Source organism: Lonchura striata, chromosome 1 (assembly GCF_050655825.1).
Source record: "Lonchura striata isolate lonStrDom1 chromosome 1, ASM5065582v1, whole genome shotgun sequence".
Taxonomy (NCBI): domain Eukaryota; kingdom Metazoa; phylum Chordata; class Aves; order Passeriformes; family Estrildidae; genus Lonchura; species Lonchura striata.
Window position 1 is genome coordinate 116,381,513 of NC_140703.1, and position 17,251 is coordinate 116,398,763.

Below are 17,251 nucleotides of genomic sequence, written 5' to 3' on the forward strand. Positions count from 1 at the left end.
AACTCAAAACCAGCAAATGAAGATCCAAGTCAAGTTTGGATCTGGTTGTCTCCACAAGTGGAGTTACATCTAAAATGGATTTGAGCAAAATTTGTACCCTACTAGTTAGTTCTTTGTGATAAACTCAAGAATAACCAGAATATATTTATTTATTCATTCCTGTTCTTGCAGCTGAACACAGCAAGGCATGAACCAGCAGCAGTAACAATTATAGAAATTAAGTGATTAAGAGATGCCAACCATCTCTATAGAAATTCAGAGCTCCTCATCAATGAATCATGGAATTGTTTGGGTTGGAAGTGACTTTAAAGCCCACCCAGTGCCACCCCTGCCATGGCAGGGACACCTCCCACTGTGCCAGTGTCCAACCTGGCCTTGGGCACTGCCAGGGATCCAGGGGAATCTGGGAATTCCATCCCAGCCCTGCCCACCCTGCCAGGGAACAATTCCTAATTCCCAGTCTCCCATCCAGCCCTGCACTCTGTCAATTTAAAACCATTCCCTCTGAACTTGCAAAAATTTCCTGCCCAGTAACTTGATTTCTTTTGGTTGCTCCAAATGACAAATTTACAGGGTATTCACCTCTCACTGAATTATTTTGAAAGATTTCAGTAAAAAGTTTGAGCATCAGAGCAAAAGCTGGAATCCTTGGCACCGAGTCCTCTCACTGTCAGGAGCCTGCTGCATTTTTCCACTTAAAAAATCAGTCCAAATTTGGGCAATTTGAGACTGACAATTATAATTTCATTTGGGAATGGAAATTCCTTCAGAAAATCAAATCAAAAGGGGGAAGGGGCTTCTCAGGAGAATATTGGTGCCCCCAGCCTGCAGGTGGGAAGGGAATTCACCTGTCACGACATCTGGGCTGACAGTGATTACTTGGCCCAGGATATTTCTCAGGGGATATTTCTCTCCTTGAAATAATTGTTTTATTCCTCCTGCTTTCTGATTTGAGTTTTTGTGTGCATGTGTGTTTATTTCTTTTTGTTTGGTTGTTGTTGTTTCTTCAGTTTTTGTGTGTTTTGTTTGATTGGGGTCTTTTTGTTTTCCTTTTTTTGGAGTTTTGGTTGGGTTTTTTTTGTTGTTGTTGTTGTTGGTTGGGGGTTGTTTTGTGGTGTTTCTTTGGTGTGGTTTTTGTGGGTTTTGTTTTTATGTTTTTTTAAAATAATTTTACTGCATCTGCAGAGCTGCCCCAGCCCTGCCCCAGCCCAGGAGGAGCTGGAGCTGCTGCAGAGAGCCCAGAGGAGGCTCCAGGATGAGCAGAGGGATGGAGCAGCTCTGCTGGCAGGAAAGGCTGGCACAGCTGGGATTGTTCACCTGCACAGGAGAAGCTTTGGGCTGAGCTCAGGGTGGCCTGGCAGGGCCTGGAGGAGCCCCAGGAAAGCTGGAGAGAGACAATTTCCAGGGATGGAGGGACAGGACACAGGGAATGGCTTCAAACTGAGAAATTACAAGTTTAGGTGGGATGTTGGGAAAAAAATCCTTCCCTGGGAGGGTGGGCAGGGGCTGGGATGGAATTCCCAGAGCAGCTGGGGCTGCCCCTGGATCCCTGGCAGTGCCCAAGGCCAGGTTGGACACTGGGGCTGGAGCAGCCTGGGACAGTGGGAGGTGTCCCTGCCATGGCAGGGGTGGCACTGGGTGGGATTTGAGGTCCCTTCCCACCCAAAACGTCTGGGATTCTTTCTACAGAAGAGGCACTGAGCTGGGCACAGCAGGATTGGACACAGGCTCCTTGCCTGTTCCCTGGTGTGTTTGTGGGATCTGTTACCAGGCTCAGGGGCAGCTCCTGCCTCCACCAGCAGGAGTTTTTCCTGGACACGAAGCTCCAGTTCCTCGAAATGAGTAACTGAAGTACCTTGGAAAAAGTTTCCCAAGAAAAGCAGCCGATTTGTGGAAGTGATGGCAAAAAAAAACCCAAAAAACAAAATATCTACATCCTCAGCAGCAGCTGAGCTGTCCAAGCTTTTATTTTCCTCTTTTGAGTTCTCCTTGAATGGGGTAAAAAGTAAAACAAAAAAGAATCCCTGTTTATCTGCTCCACACTAATTAATGACAGCAATTAGCTACCTGAATCCTGCCAGTAATAATCAGTGATCCCAGTTAAATGCTCCTTTCTTTTTGCAACGACCACTTTCCCTCTCTTCCCTGAAATGTAGGACAATTTGACATCTGACTTCTTTGTCCCAAAACTGGAGCATGCAGTGGGTTTTGCCAGGTTTTCCATAGGCACTCCAGGAGGAAGGGACATGGATGGATTTGGGTACTGAAGGCTGAGGAGGAAGAGAGCAGAACCATCTTCCAGCAACTCCCACCACTGACAAGGTAATGTTTATTTTAACCATGGAAATCTGAAGAAAATATAATTTTAGTGAATAATGTGTGAAGAACAAGGGGAAAATAATGACTTAGGAAAGCAGTAACACTCCAAACTCAACTCCTGCTTTAGAGATTTCCTTCAGGACTTGCAATTCCAGGGATGGACAAGTCCAGGTTCTGCTGAAATCACAGGAATTCCGTCTGTGAAAAACACCAATCACTTTGTTTTTAAAATTTTAAAAGTTTAATAATAATAAAATGGTTATAAAAATAGTAATACAATTAGAGTAAAAAAGTTTTGAGTTAGGACAATTACAAGACAATAAAAAGCAAGGAATTACGGACACCCAGATGCTCTTGGACACTAAGTCACAAAAAGCATCCCTGGTGAACAAAGGAATAACCTTAAAAACAATAACCTGTTGCATATTCATACATCCTTCATGGTTATGCATACATTCTATTTAAAACAAGAAACCCTGTTGTATGTCAACTATTTTCTTTAAACCCCAAGGTGTCTTTGAGTCGAGCAAGGGCTGAAGAAATTAGCTTCTTCTGATAAGAAAACCATAAATTCCTCTCCTTTGGAAGATTAAGGTGTTCCTCAAAGCGAGTATTTAATTCCTAAATAAAACCTCCCCCCACACACATAGTTTCTATTTTAACATTATGTTGGAACCTAAAATGTATTTAACACCCTACTTAAGAGAATTAATACAGCATGACTTTCTAACATTACGCATATAATATTCATTGTAATATTTGCGAAAAGCCAATCATAAAATATGCGTTTTTCTCAATTCCACGGATGGACGAGTCCGGGTTCCGCTACAATCACGGGAATTCCGTGTGAGGAATTCCACACCTGGAAGAGATGGCAGCGTTTCCCTCGGCTCTGGGACATCCCCACCCCGAGCGCTTCCCTGCTCCGGGTTTTTAAGGAGAAATTCCTGCTGCCCACTTTGCAAGGCGCTGCCTTCCTGCATTTATCGGACAACGAGGCCGGGAACGGAGACAAGTTCGCTGCTCGTTCATATCGGTGCTTGCGGCCGTGTAACGCGCCCTGAGGGATGAATTTCAGCACAGCGAGGCCTTTCCCGGCCTCCCATTGTCACCGCCCTGCTCCCTGCGCGGCCTCACAGTGGCGGTGGAGGCCGCGCCTACAACTCCCATCAGCCCACGCGGCGCCGCGCCGCGCAGTGAGCGCTGCCGGCGCGCAAAGCACGCCGGGTTCCGTAGTTCTTTCCGGGTGACGGCGTTGCGTCATCACCCCGCCCGCGCGTTGCCATGACAACGGGGGGGCAGCGGGCGGGGCCGCGCGGGAAGTGACGGCGCGAGGGCCCGGATGGGGCGGGGGCGGGGCCACGTGAGGCGGCGGTCACGTGCCGGCGATGGGGACGGCGCTGGACGTGCGGGTGAAGCGCGCCGGGAAGGTCTATCGGGATGGGGTGCGTGAGTCGCGACAGGGCCAGTGCTGTCCTGGGAACCAGCTCTGGCTCCTCAGCACAGCAGGGCCAGGAGCTCCTGGAGCTGAGCAAGGGCCTGGAGCAGCTCCAGCCCAGGAAAGGCTGAGGGAGCTGGGGCTGCTCAGCCTGGAGAGAGCCCAGGGAGAGGGGCTGAGCCCTGTGTGTTCCTGTGTGTCCCTGTGTGTCCCAGTCTGTCCCAGTGTGTCCCTGGCTGTTCCTGTGTGTCCCTGTGTGTCCCAGTCTGTCCCTGGCTGTCCCAGTCTGTCCCTGTGTGTCCCAGTCTGTCCCTGTGTGTCTCTGTGTGTCCCTGTGTGTTCCTGTGTGTCCCTGTGTGTCCCAGTCTGTCCCAGTGTGTCCCTGTGTGTCCCTGTGTGTCCCTGGCTGTCCCAGTCTGTCCCAGGCTGTCCCAGGCTGTCCCTGGCTGTCCCTGTGTGTCCCAGTCTGTCCCAGTCTGTCCCAGTGTGTCCCAGTCTGTCCCAGTGTGTCCCAGTCTGTCCCTGTGTGTCCCAGTGTGTCCCAGTGTGTCCCAGTCTGTCCCAGTCTGTCCCTGTGTGTCCCAGTGTGTCCCAGTCTGTCCCAGTCTGTCCCAGTCTGTCCCAGTCTGTCCCAGTCTGTCCCAGTCTGTCCCTGTGTGCAGGAGGTCAGAGCAGCCCCAGGCTCTGCTCCAGGCCCAGCGATGGCCCCAGAGCCCCGGGCAGGGGCTGAGCCCAGCAATTCCCTGCACAGGAGGCACAGCTTGTCCATGGGGAAGAGGAGGCAGAGCCCTGGAGCAGTGCCCAGGGAGGTGATGGAGTCTCCTCCCTGGAGCCATTCCAAGCCCACCTGGGCGCGTTCCGGTGTCACCTGCTCCAGGTGACCCTGCAGAGGTCCCAGATCATCTCCAGAGGTCCTTTCCAAGCCCAGCTATTCTGGGATTCCCTGAGCCTGTCGCGGGTACCGTGGGTCTGTCGGGGACACTCGGGGTCTGTCGCGGGTCCCTGATTCCCGCTGGGACCGGCCTTGACAGCAGCGATTCCTCGGCAGACGGACTCGTTCGCCCTCTCCTGGTGCTGCTGCGGCGTCCCGGAGCTTTCCGTGTGTGTATCCCGGAGCTTTCCCTGTGTGTATCCCGGAGCTTTCCGCGTGTGCATCCCGGAGCTTTCCCTGTGTGTATCCCGGAGATTTCCCCGTGTGCATCCCGGAGCTTTCCGTATGTGCATCCCGGAGCTTTCCCTGTGTGCATCCCGGAGCTTTCCGTGTGTGCATCCCGGAGCTTTCCCTGTGTGCATCCCGGAGCTTTCCCTGTGTGCATCCCGGAGCTTTCCCTGTGTGCATCCCGGAGCTTTCCCTGCGTGTATCCCGGAGCTTTCCCTGTGTGCATCCCGGAGCTTTCCCTGTGTGCATCCCGGAGCTTTCCCTGCGTGCATCCCGGAGATTTCCCTGCGTGTATCCCGGAGATTTCCCTGCGTGTATCCCGGAGATTTCCCTGCGTGTATCCCGGAGATTTCCCTGTGTGCATCCCGGAGCTTTCCGTGTCTCTGTCCCGGAGCTTTCCCTGTGTGCATCCCAGAGATTTCCCTGTGTGCATCCCGGAGATTTCCCTGTGTGCATCCCGGAGCTTTCCCTGTGTGCATCCCGGAGATTTCCCTGTGTGCATCCCGGAGCTTTCCCCGTGTGCATCCTGGAGATTTCCCTGTGTGCATCCCGGAGCTTTCCCCGTGTGCATCCGGGAGCTTTCCTCGTGTGTATCCCGGAGCTTTCCGTGTGTCCCTGTCCTTGTCCCGGAGCTCTCCCGGTGTCCCTGTCCTTGTCCCAGAGTTTTCCGTGTGTCCCTGTCCTTGTCCCGCAGCTCTCCCGGTGTCCCTGTCCTTGTCCCAGAGTTTTCCGTGTGTCCCTGTCCTTGTCCCGCAGCTCTCCCGGTGTCCCTGTCCTTGTCCCAGAATTTTCCGTGTGTCCCTGTCCTTGTCCCGGAGCTCTCCCGGTGTCCCTGCCCTTGTGTCCCTTCCCTTCTGCCCTTCCCTGGAGCTTTTCCCTTCTCCCAGCTCTTTCCCCGTCCCTGCCCGGAGCTGTTCCGATCCCGGCAGTGCTTCCCACTGCTCAGCTCCGGGATTTTGGGCATTGCTTTTGGGATTCAGTGGTGCTTTTTGTCCTTCCCCATTTCCTGGGTGCCACGGGAAGACCCTGACCCGGCTCTGCAGAGGCCAATGTGGCTTGAAAGGGAAGGAATATTTTTAATTTTTAATCACTTTTTACCTAGAAATCCCAAGTTGCTCAGCAGCAATGTTCAGTTCTCTCTTTTTTCTTGCACTTGTATCCTAAAAATCCTTTCCATCCATCAGAATTCCATTTATTGCACGATTTTAATCCTGGAAAACTGGATTTGAAAGGAATGGCGTGCAACATGTCCTAAAATTGCCTGATTATCTAGAGAATGACTTTGGCAGAGCTGAATTATTCCCTTTAGGAATGGTTCCAGAGGGGTAAATACTATCAGTGTCTCACTTTCATATAATTTTGTGCAATATAGAATTAGTTGAATTTTATTTATCTATTTAGGCTTCTCAGTGCTGTGTCCATTTTCATTTTGACAGAACTTGACTTGCATTATATCACTTTTAAATGGATTTTTTGGGTATGTAAAGGAATATTCCCTCTGTTTTAAGCTGAAATTAGGATATTTCTGGTCAATGAATCTGCCAGTTTTATTTATACCTTCCACTTTAACTCCATGTGGAAAGGTTTATAATTTTAGTTTATTAACTGGGCCTGGAATCTGTAAGTCTGGGATGAAAACACAGCGATGGAAGAGCTCTACACCAGGAATAGAACACGGATTTTTAGCAGAAATCTCCTAGGGGGAGAAAGGAGATGCAAACCTGGAATTAGGCATGGAAGGGACCCCAAATCCCACCCAGTGCCACCCCTGCCATGGCAGGGACACCTCCCACTGTGCCAGGCTGCTCCAGCCCCAGTGTCCAACCTGGCCTTGGGCACTGCCAGGGATCCAGGGGCAGCCACAGCTGCTCTGGGAATTCTATTCCAGGGCCTGCCCACCCTCCTAGGGAAGGATTTTTTTCCCAGTATCCCACCTAAACTTGGGATTTTTCAGTGTGAAGCCGTTCCCTGTGTGCTGTCCCTCCATGCCCTGGAAATTGTCTCTCTCCAGCTTTCCTGGGGCTCACCCTGAGCTCAGCCCAAAGCTTCTCCTGTGCAGGTGAACAATCCCAGCTGTGCCAGCCTTTCCTGCCAGCAGAGCTGCTCCATCCCTCTGCTCATCCTGGAGCCTCCTCTGGGCTCTCTGCAGCAGCTCCAGCTCCTCCTGGGCTGGGGCAGGGCTGGGGCAGCTCTGCAGGTGGGATCTCACCTGAGCAGGGCACAGGGGCAGAATTTTGAGCTGTTTTTTTGCATTTCTGAAGAAATATCAAAAGAAAAATTGATATTTAACTTCCAGTCATCCTTCCCTTTCCTGCTGCCAGGCTGTGCCCCCTTCCCATGTGCAGGCAGCAGCTCTGGAATGAGTTGTTGCTGTGTGACAGGAAACATCTCCTTTGTTAAAGCAGTTCACATGTTCAGGGTTGTCCTTGCTTCTCAGAGTTGAGCTGGACTCATTTTTTAAAGCAATAACCTAATTGCTTGTGCTAATTAAGGCCCCTTAGCAGAGCAGTGCAGAATTTAGGTCAGCTTTTCTTTGCTGTCCCTTTGTGCTCCTGTTCCAGCATTTCCCACTTTTCCTGCTGCAGCTCCTCTTCCCAGGCTCTCAGGATGTCACCCTTGCTTGGATGTGGATGTTTTCCTGCTACCTCAACCCTCCTGACCCATTTTTGCCATCCTGTACCACCAGGAAAGACAAAAACCTGCCAAAATTCCCGTTCTGCTGGAGAGATCCTGGTTTGAGGTTGTCAGGTGCAGAGTGAGCAGCTGGGATTGTCCCATGGCTGGAGGGAGCTGTTCCTTGGGGCCAGTTTGCCTTGGGAAGGATCAGGAGAGGAACTTTATTCCCATAAAACTCCCCAGTTCTCAGTCACCTGCTGCCCTTTCCAGCTGGGAATACTTCAGGATTGAAGGAGATTCTGCTGTGTGGGAGAAGGGATGGATAAACCATGGAGCTGCTCTCCTGCTGCTCACCAGTTTTTCAGTGTTAAAAAGTCTCAGTTGACACTTTAGGGATGCAGCATTTTTGTGCAAAGGATATTTTGTGGACAGCACATCCTTCATGGGATAAATGACAGCATCCCTGGAGTCACACCACAACTGCCTTTCTTTCAGATTCACTTCAAAATTGTTGCTTTGTGTTCATTTTTGGTATTTTAAACCTCTTCTGCTCCACTCTTGAGGTGAATCTCACCTTCAGCGTGGCCATCCCTTTTCCAGTTGTGCCTTCTCTTCCCGCTCCCGTGGCTGACCATCCCAATTTTCAGACACCAGTTCCTCCTGGCAGTTTTTTCCAGCACAAACAGAACTTGGCTGTTACCAGCTGGCCCAAATGAAGGGTTTTTCATCTTCCTAGACAGAAAAATCTTGAAACTTTGGGAAGAAGCTGAAGCTCAGGTTTATACTTCAGCCAAGAGGAGAATGGTATTTTTGAGGAAAAACCAAAAGTGCAGAGCTCTCATCCTGAGCTTGGGATTCTGATCCTGAGCCCTGGGATTCTGGAAATCCAGGAATTCTGGTAGAGTTTAGGTGTTGTTGGTTCTCTGTCTCATCCTAAATCCCTTCATTAGTGTTTGCCTGTCCTGACAAGGTTACACCATTTGGGAACAGGATTTTTTTTTTAATTTGGAGATCAGTTCCAGGCTGTTCAGATAACAGCTACGGAAAAAATGGATTTAAACAAATGTTTTCCTCTTTCCTCTTAGGAAATTCTTTCTGGAGTGGTGGTCATAACCAGTAAGGACACAGTGCAGCACCAGGGGATCTCCTTAACCATGGAGGGCTCAGTGAATCTGCAGCTCAGTGCCAAAAATGTGGGTGTGTTTGAGGCCTTCTGCAACACTGCCAAGGTAAGACCTGCACGGGTGACTGTTTTTAGCACAAAAAAACCTCTATTTTCTCAAATGAAACCTTTCCTTAAAGGCTCTCAGGTGGTCAGAGCTGCTCATGGTGTGGAAGTGATGGAAAGCAGGGAAATGCTGGTAGAGTTTAGATGGTGTTGGTTCTCTGTCTCAGCCTAAAACTCTTTGATGTTTATCCTTGCAGCCTATTCAGATTATCAACAGCACCATTGAAATGGTGAAACCAGGGAAGCTCCCCAGTGGCAAGACAGAAATTCCCTTTGAATTCCCACTGCAAATGAAGGGCAACAAAGTTCTGTATGAGACATACCATGGAGTCTTTGTCAATATCCAGGTGAGGAGGTCCTGTCTGGAGGGAAAATGGGAAATTTCATCTGCACAATGTCGTCTGAAGCAGCTCTTAATCCATGGAAATTGAGGATGAAGTTTGGTGGTGTTTTGTTTTCACACTGACTGAGCCTTCCACCCGCTATGCAGTAAATCTTTCAGGAATGATGGCACAAACAAGATGTTTTACCTGAAATACCTCAGCAAAACATCTGTAACCTAAATTTGATCCATCCTGATGTTGTAGGAAACTGTTTCCATTCCCTTCTTAAAAAAAAAAAAAAAAAAAACCAAACAAACCAGCACCACAGTGTGGTTGTATTCCAAATAAATGTGTAATTTCATGATAAAAACTCCAGGTGTTGAGAGCAAACCAGGAATTGTTTGTTTTGTTGGGGTGAGGAGGAGTAACATTCCCTGCCCAGATCTGTATGGAATATTTGCTTGGACACAGTCTTGTGGAAATACAGTTTGGAAATTTGATCTTTTTTGGTTAAAATTTGCCTTATCATAGGTGGGTTGGTTTGTTTGGGCAGTTTTTGGTGGTTTTTTTAGGGGGCAAGTCTTTCTTCAGCCATCTCTTGAAGGTAAATTCTGTGTTAGACAATGAAGTTTGATGTCACTGGAATGAAAAAAACAAAAACAACCTAATAAACCAAATCACCCTTTCAGCAGCCTATCAGAAGTAACTAAAAGAAAAAAAATCCCTTGTTTTTTGTCTGTTTGGATGTTTTTAAAATCCTTTCCATTTATTTGCTCAGTTTTGGCTTCTTCCCTCATGTAACAGCTGTTGTTTGTGGTAGGGATGTCAAAAATGGTGAAGGACTGGTTTAGTTGCTTCCCATACCCCAGATAACTTGCTGTGATCAGTCAGTTTGAGCTGCACTTTAATGAGGAATATTTGTTTTATTTTGTCATTCCTTCTCTCCTCTGTTGAGCTTTTCTTGAGTAAAATATCTTTAAAATATAATAGTTTAAATTTCAGCCAAACTTTGAGAGTCCTGCTCTCCTGAGGAGGGAGTTGTGACACTGAGGTGCTGGTTAAGGGACACTTGTAAACCTCTGGGCACTTTAATTAAGCCTCTCTTTCTTGATTTAGGGATTAATTGTGGGTTCCAGTCTCTGTTCTGATGCAGAAACCTTTAATCAGACATTGCTGGGGGGTTGTGGCCATGAACCAGAAGTGAGGAACCCAAATCCCCGGTCTGAGGGAGGAATTAAAAATCAAACAAAACAAAAAACCCAACAGGTTCTGTGTCCTGTAAGGACACTGAGGGGCTTAGTTCGAGATGCTGAAGTGTAGGATTTCTGGGATAACAAAATTCTTGTTATTTTTCATCCACTGGTTTGTGACTCCCATTTTAGGGGAGCAAATTGGAAGCAAATTAACTTCTTTGCCTGATTTTAGTGCTGCTTTTAGCTCAGCTGTGTGGCTGAAGTTCCCCATTAAATATCCCAAGAACTGTGAATTCAACCCCACAATAAAACCAAAATTACAGGGGCTGAAGACAAAAATACATCACACTGATAATTCCTTTACCAAAACAGGGTGGAAAATCACCTTTAACTGGTTATAACAGGAACAACTCTCTGCACAGAGGCAGAAGGGAGGTGAAAAGTTGGGAAGAAGGGAGGAAATCTGAATTAAACTTTTCTTTTTTCCCTTTTTTTTTCCCTTTTTTCATCCCCTTCCCCCAGTACACCCTGCGCTGTGACATGAGACGTTCCCTGCTGGCAAAGGACCTGACCAAGACTTGTGAGTTCATTGTCCACTCCCTGGTGAGTGTGGTTTCTGGTCATTTTGCAGTTAATTAATATTTTTAATTGATTTTTTCTCCCCACTTCATTTTAAGGGGGAAAAAAAACCCACAAATAAACCCATGGAAATTGTGATAGTGACACGAGGGGTTACAGAACTGTAGATTCAGAATATCCTGAGTTGGAAGAGACCCCAAAAAACATCAAACCCAGCTCCTGGCCCTGCACAGGACACCCCAAAATCCTACCCTGTGTTTGGAGCCTTTGTCCAAAATTTAGGAGTAAAGGAAATCTGCCCCAAAACAAACCCATCCCAAAAAGCTGTTGCTTCTGCTTAGAAAAATCCATCCCTCTGTTATAGGACAAAGAGGAGTTGGATTTTCAGATGTTTTTAGTGCCTTGAGTTTATTCTCTTATTCATCCTTGAAGTTCTGAGACAATGGGGTGGTCACATAAATATGATGTCATTGTTCCAAACACTGTTTTGAATTATCCCAGCAGTTCTCAGCCAAAGGTTCCAGGCTCCCACAGTCCTGGAAATGAGAGTTGGGTGGTGAAAATCCCTGATTTCTGTTCTTCAGGAGCTCTGATACAGAGCCCTGACTCCAAACTATCACAGCTGGGTCTGCATCGAGGTGGGAATCATGGAAAGATGGTGGGAGAGACCTTCAGGATGACCCCATCCCATCCTCACCCCAAACCATGTCCCAAATCCAGGCTCCTGAACACTCCCAGAGACTCCAGCACCTCCCTGAGCAACTCATTCCAGTGCCTGACCACCCCTGCAAGGGAAACAATTCTGATTCTAGAATTTCTAATCCTCATTTCTAATCCTAATCCTTGTGGCAGGAAGTTGGACTCCCAGAAGATGCTTTGCTGGTTCTTACAGAAGTTCCTGTGTTGGATTTGGGGTTGGTTTAGATGGAGCTGTGCTGCCCACAGCAGTTGAGGACAGGCCAGAGCTGAAGAAAAGTCCCTTTTTCCCTCTAGAACTTGCTGGAACACCTTCCTTCCATCATTCCTTTGAACTCTTAACAGGACAGTAAATAACAGAATCCTTTGTGTTACAGGTCTTGTGGTGGAAATGTTATTTTAGTTCTAAAGTAACTTTTTAAAAGATGTAGTTTGGTGTTTCCAACAAGTTTCCTGTTGGTAAGATTTCAATATTTTCTGCAATATCTGATGCTACATTTTATTGGTCCATTTTTACATTTATGAGTGAGCCACACTTGTCAGAGGAGTGACAAATCACATCTCCTGCAGTTTTCCTGGGTTTATTTCTTGCTCCCACTACAGCACTTCTGAGCTCACCAGTCAGTAAATCATGAATCTCTCAGGGTGAATTAATGAGGTTTTACTGAACATATAATTCTCACTGTCAGTGCTCAATGTACCATTTCCCTTCAGCTTATTCTGTGCCAGAATTTGTCATTTTGGGAAAATGCAGCCAATCTTTTGCTAATCTCTTCCATCTTGCAGCTGGGCAGCAGCAGCTATTTTGAATTCTTGAGCAGTGAGGGCAGGTCCTCACTCAGAGTTCCAAATCAGCCCCTTGCTGGTGGACAGAAGAATTTATAAAGCAGATTTGAAGCAATGGACACAAGTTCATTTAGATTCTCTCCTCCCCAAATTTAATAATGAACAGAAACATTCCAAAATTCATGTACAATGAATTTATTTATACTTTTTTTTCCTCTCTGCTTCACATGGGGAGGGTATTCCTGCTGTTCCAGGTGGTTTTGGGCAGCCAGCTGTTGTGGTTTATAATATTCTCTGTTTTGGGGATCAGATTTCAGTTTAACCCTTCCATTCCCTGCAGTCACAGAAAGGGAAGCTGCTGCCGAGCCCTGTGGACTTCACCATTACTCCTGAAACTCTGCAGAATGTTAAAGAGGTAAAAGGATTTTCAGATTATTTTATTTTAAAGGTAAAGTTTGTGTGTTTATGAGTGAGACCAGAGGAGTGACTAAATTCTGCCTTGTAGATTATCAGGCAGATTATCTTGGTTTTGTTTTTCCATTTTATTTTTCACCTTTATAAGCAATCAAGTGATTCTGCCTCATCCCTTGCACTGTGGTGACCACTGAAGGTGGAGCTTTGCTCAGGAGTAGTTAAATATTTTTAAAATATTTAAAAGTAGTTAAATATTCCTTTCCTGAGTGAAAAATGGCAATGGAGCAAGGGAAAACATTCTGTACCATGGACAGCCAAGAACCTTTAAAAAAGTGTGTTTTGAGCCTTTTTTTACAGATTTGGGAATTCTCAGATGGGATTTTGGAAAGGAATTGTTCCTGTGAGGGTGGGCAGGGGCTGGGATGAAATTCCCAGAGCAGCTGTGGCTGCCTCTGGATCCCTGGCAGTGCCCAAGGCCAGGCTGGACACTGGGGCTGGAGCAGCCTGGGGCAGTGGGAGGTGTTCCCACCTCCTTCACCACACGGTTCCAGCCCCTGGATGAATTCTAACAGCCAAGTTCTGTCACTTCTGCCCAGGAAATGCCCCTCCATGGGCTGGGTGGAGGAGAAGGAAGGACACATGGCAAGGGAGAATATTGTAGGAGAAATCCTGATACAGAGTGACGGAAAGAAATTTAAGCTACATGAGGAATTTCTGAGCTCTCGAGTTCTCAACTTTGAAACTTTTGGGCAACTTCCTACTTAGGATCTTTTTCTTTCCTTAGTCTGCTCTTCACAGTGCCATCTTTTTCTCCTCCCTCCAACCTTTTCAGAGAGCCTCCCTCCCCAAATTCCTGATCAGAGGGCACCTGAACTCCACCAACTGTGTGATCACGCAGCCGCTGACGGGGGAGCTGGTGGTGGAGAGCGCCGAGGCGGCCGTCAAGAGCATCGAGCTGCAGCTGGTGCGGGTGGAGACCTGTGGTGAGCCCCTGGCTGGCACCAGGCTGCAGGAATTCCCTGCATCCCTTCCCAGGGAAACAGGGAGCAGCATGAAGGAAAGGCCAGAGAGCACCGAGGCCTTGCGGGGTTTGCACTTTGCGCTTTGGAGGAGCAGCTCCGATGATAATTTAAATTATTTCTGTGATCCTTTACTCTGTGAAAACTTGCAGGGCATTTTCCCTCCTTATTCTGGTGAATCTCTGCTGGTTCTTGGCTTCTTTTTCCTGCCTCTGTCAAGGTCAGGATTGACGCGCTCAAGATGATCGTTCACGTTCAGACTCAGGTGTTTATTATTTCTTACCTGTGTTACAGTCTCACAGCAGTGAGTTCTGCAGTATTTCACTAACAAAGCACAAAATGGCCAACTGTCTCCCCCTACAAGGTCTTTTAAGACTAAACTGTCCAATTAAGAAATGACACCTCAATTATTTTCACTTTTAACCCAATAACTGATCACTCAAAGTCTGCAATGGGGACTTTTTTATCCAATTGCACAAAAACACCCAAACCCATGGAGAAGGAGGTGAAGGAGAAGGAGCAGCCTCCACCCCAAAACCTCCATCTTGCTTTATATCTATTTCTGCATTCTAAACCCTTCAACTCTGAGTTCCCACCCTGTGCTATCACACACTTCCATTCCAACCCCACACCTGTAATCTCAGTTTTATTGTTGAATTTTGGAAGCTTCTCCACGGCCTCAGGTCAGTGCAGTGTTCTCCTGGGGGTCAGTGCCTGGCAGCACAGAAAGTTTAAAATTCTCAGCACCCGGGACTCCCATGATATCTCCACAGTAAATTTTGGCTGCTGCTTTCTCTCATCTCCTCCCACTTCCCTCTTGCCCAGGGTGTGCTGAGGGCTACGCCAGGGATGCCACAGAGATCCAGAACATCCAGATCGCCGACGGCGATGTCTGCAGGGGCCTCCCCATCCCCATCCACATGGTGTTCCCCAGGCTCTTCACCTGCCCCACCCTGGAAACAACCAACTTCAAAGTGGGTGAGTGGGGAGCCATTTCCTGGGAGAGGAGTGGCCACTTCATTCCCTTTCCGTGGGCAGGTCAGGGGGTAAATCCAGCAGAGCTGCAGGAGGAGCCCAGGAGATCCCTGTGCTTCCCTGAGCCTGAATCCTGCTGCATTTCAGACTCAGAAACAGCCCAAACACTGCCAGCACAAACAGCTGTGCAGCCACCAAGCTACCCCTGATAAAATTCCATGAGGGACAGCAGCAGTGGAATGCAGGTGATTAACACTTGAGGAATAGTCCAAGAATAAAATTCCTTTTCCTCACCAGCGAGAAGCCCCCTTTCCATTTCTTCTCCTTTTTGTTTCCCACTCTCCTGCTGAAAGCCCTGCAAGCAGCAAGGTTGGTCAGGGTGTGACTTACCCACACCACGTGCTCCTCCCTGCTGATTGTTGTCAAAATCCACTATTTTTATTAACAAAACCGGGATTTTCCTCACTTAATCAAAAAAGAACTGCAAGAATCCACTTGGCTGGTTTGTATTTCTTCCCCTCATCCTGCTGGAATCTGTTGGCATAAAATCTGTGTGCAGAGGTTTTCCCCAAAATAATAATATTCTTAATTCTTTTGCCATTTTAAGCTCTTCACTAGCAATTTACAATGAGAATTTGAATTTATTTTGATTTCTGCTTCCCTTCATTTATTAACTCTGCCTGGCTTTTTGTTTTGTCTCCATTTAGGATTGATTGATCTGATACTGATTTTTGTCTTTGAAGGACACAATGTAGTATCTAAGAGCAGATTTTTTTCTGGAATTTTTGTTCTCCAGTTTGCAAGCCTGTTATATTCCAGTATTTCATTTCCCAAGGCTGTTAATGCTAGAAACAGCAATGGGTCTGTCCTGGAATTCTCCCATTCCATGCTTTAAACACAATCTTGGTGGAGGTGTCTTCCTCAAAACATTTTTTTCTTTGATGGCTGAAATCTTCTTTTCCAGAGGATTCTTTGCCATAATTTATCAGTGATAAAACAATCCAGAGGAATCCCATAAGATTACAACAAAGCAGGATTTTCTTGGAATGGTCCAAGGGCTGGGATGCCTGGGTGGGGTTCTGCCTGGAATGTTACAGGAGCTCCTTCCTCATGCTGCTGCAGGATTCAGCTTTCCTGTGGAATTGAAGCAGGATTGCTGCAGCATTCAGCTTTCCTGTGGAATTGAAGCAGGATTGCTGCAGCATTCAGCTTTTCTGTGGAATTGAAGCAGGATTGCTCCTAACATTCAGCTTTCCTGTGGAACTGAAGCAGGATTGCTCCTAACATTCAGCTTTCCTATGGAATTGAAGCAGGATTGCTCCTAGCATTCAGCTTTTCTGTGGAATTGAAGCAGGATTGCTCCTAACATTCAGCTTTCCTGTGGAATTGAAGCAGGATTGCTCCTAGCATTCAGCTTTCCTGTGGAATTGAAGCAGGATTGCTCCTAGCATTCAGCTTTCCTGTGGAATTGAAGCAGGATTGCTGCAGCATTCAGCTTTCCTGTGGAATTGAAGCAGGATTGCTCCTAGCATTCAGCTTTCCTGTGGAATTGAAGCAGGATTGCTCCTAACATTCAGCTTTCCTGTGGAATTGAAGCAGGATTGCTCCTAGCATTCAGCTTTTCTGTGGAATTGAAGCAGGATTGCTCCTAACATTCAGCTTTCCTGTGGAATTGAAGCAAGATTGCTCCTAGCATTCAGCTTTCCTATGGAATTGAAGCAGGATTGCTCCTAGCATTCAGCTTTCCTGTGGAACTGAAGCAGGATTGCTGCAGCATTCAGCTTTCCTATGGAATTGAAGCAGGATTGCTCCTAGCATTAAGCTTTACTGTGGAACTGAAGCAGGACTCAGCTTCCCATGGAATTCTCTCTCTTTTTCCCCTTCTCCCAGAGTTTGAAGTGAACATCGTGGTCCTCCTGCACGACGACCATCTCATCACAGAGAACTTCCCCCTGAAGCTCTGCAGGATGTGAACATCCACAGGAGAAGCTGGGAAGGATTTTCTGGGAATTCCTCAGAGGGCAAGTGGAACTTCATCCATGCCTGACTTCAGCTGGAGCCACCTCACTTCCTTCTTCCTGTGGGCACTTTTTGTACTTCCACTTCCCTGTTAACCTGGCCAAGACTTTGCCTCTCTGCATTCCCCAATCCTGCTGCCTTCAACAGCCATGTTTTTCCCAATTTTTCTCAGGCAAATCCTGAAGGAATCATTCTGTAGCTTTCTACAGCTTGTAGAAGTATGTAGCAAGTTCCTCTCTTGATTTAATTTTGTAATATTTGTTCCAAAGTCCTTTGAAGACCCCTTAAAACTCATAAATCCCATCATAGCTGCACTGGGAATTGTGACAGAAATAAGGTCTTTGAAGGTCTAAAAAATGGTGCTACAACTCTGGAAGATGGTGCTGTGGGATCTGTCCCAAGGTGGATGGGAAATGAGTGATTTCAAATCACACCAAGGAAATTTTGGTCAAATTTGGAACAGGAGTTGGTGTTGGAGGAGTTAATT

The 17,251-nt window shown here is 47.3% G+C and overlaps 1 protein-coding gene across 4 annotated transcripts; it reads left to right on the forward strand.

Moving 5' to 3' along the window:
• The first annotated feature begins 3,692 nt into the window (after positions 1–3,692).
• VPS26C (VPS26 endosomal protein sorting factor C) lies at positions 3,693–17,078 on the forward strand. Of its 4 annotated transcripts, none has more exons than XR_014957235.1 (8): positions 3,693–3,764; positions 8,618–8,761; positions 8,958–9,107; positions 10,799–10,879; positions 12,678–12,752; positions 13,584–14,035; positions 14,596–14,748; positions 16,636–17,078. XR_014957235.1 is itself a non-coding variant. In XM_021527458.3 (8 exons), exons 1-8 carry the CDS (start codon positions 3,708–3,710, stop codon positions 16,716–16,718), a joined length of 894 nt encoding a protein of 297 aa, XP_021383133.1. In that variant the 5' UTR covers positions 3,693–3,707; the 3' UTR covers positions 16,719–17,078. The 4 variants fall into 4 exon arrangements, 3 of the variants coding, with proteins under 3 accessions (XP_021383133.1, XP_021383134.1, XP_085443388.1); XM_021527458.3 differs by having other exon boundaries at positions 13,584–13,734; XM_021527459.3 differs by having other exon boundaries at positions 13,584–13,715.
• The last annotated feature ends 173 nt before the right edge of the window (positions 17,079–17,251 follow it).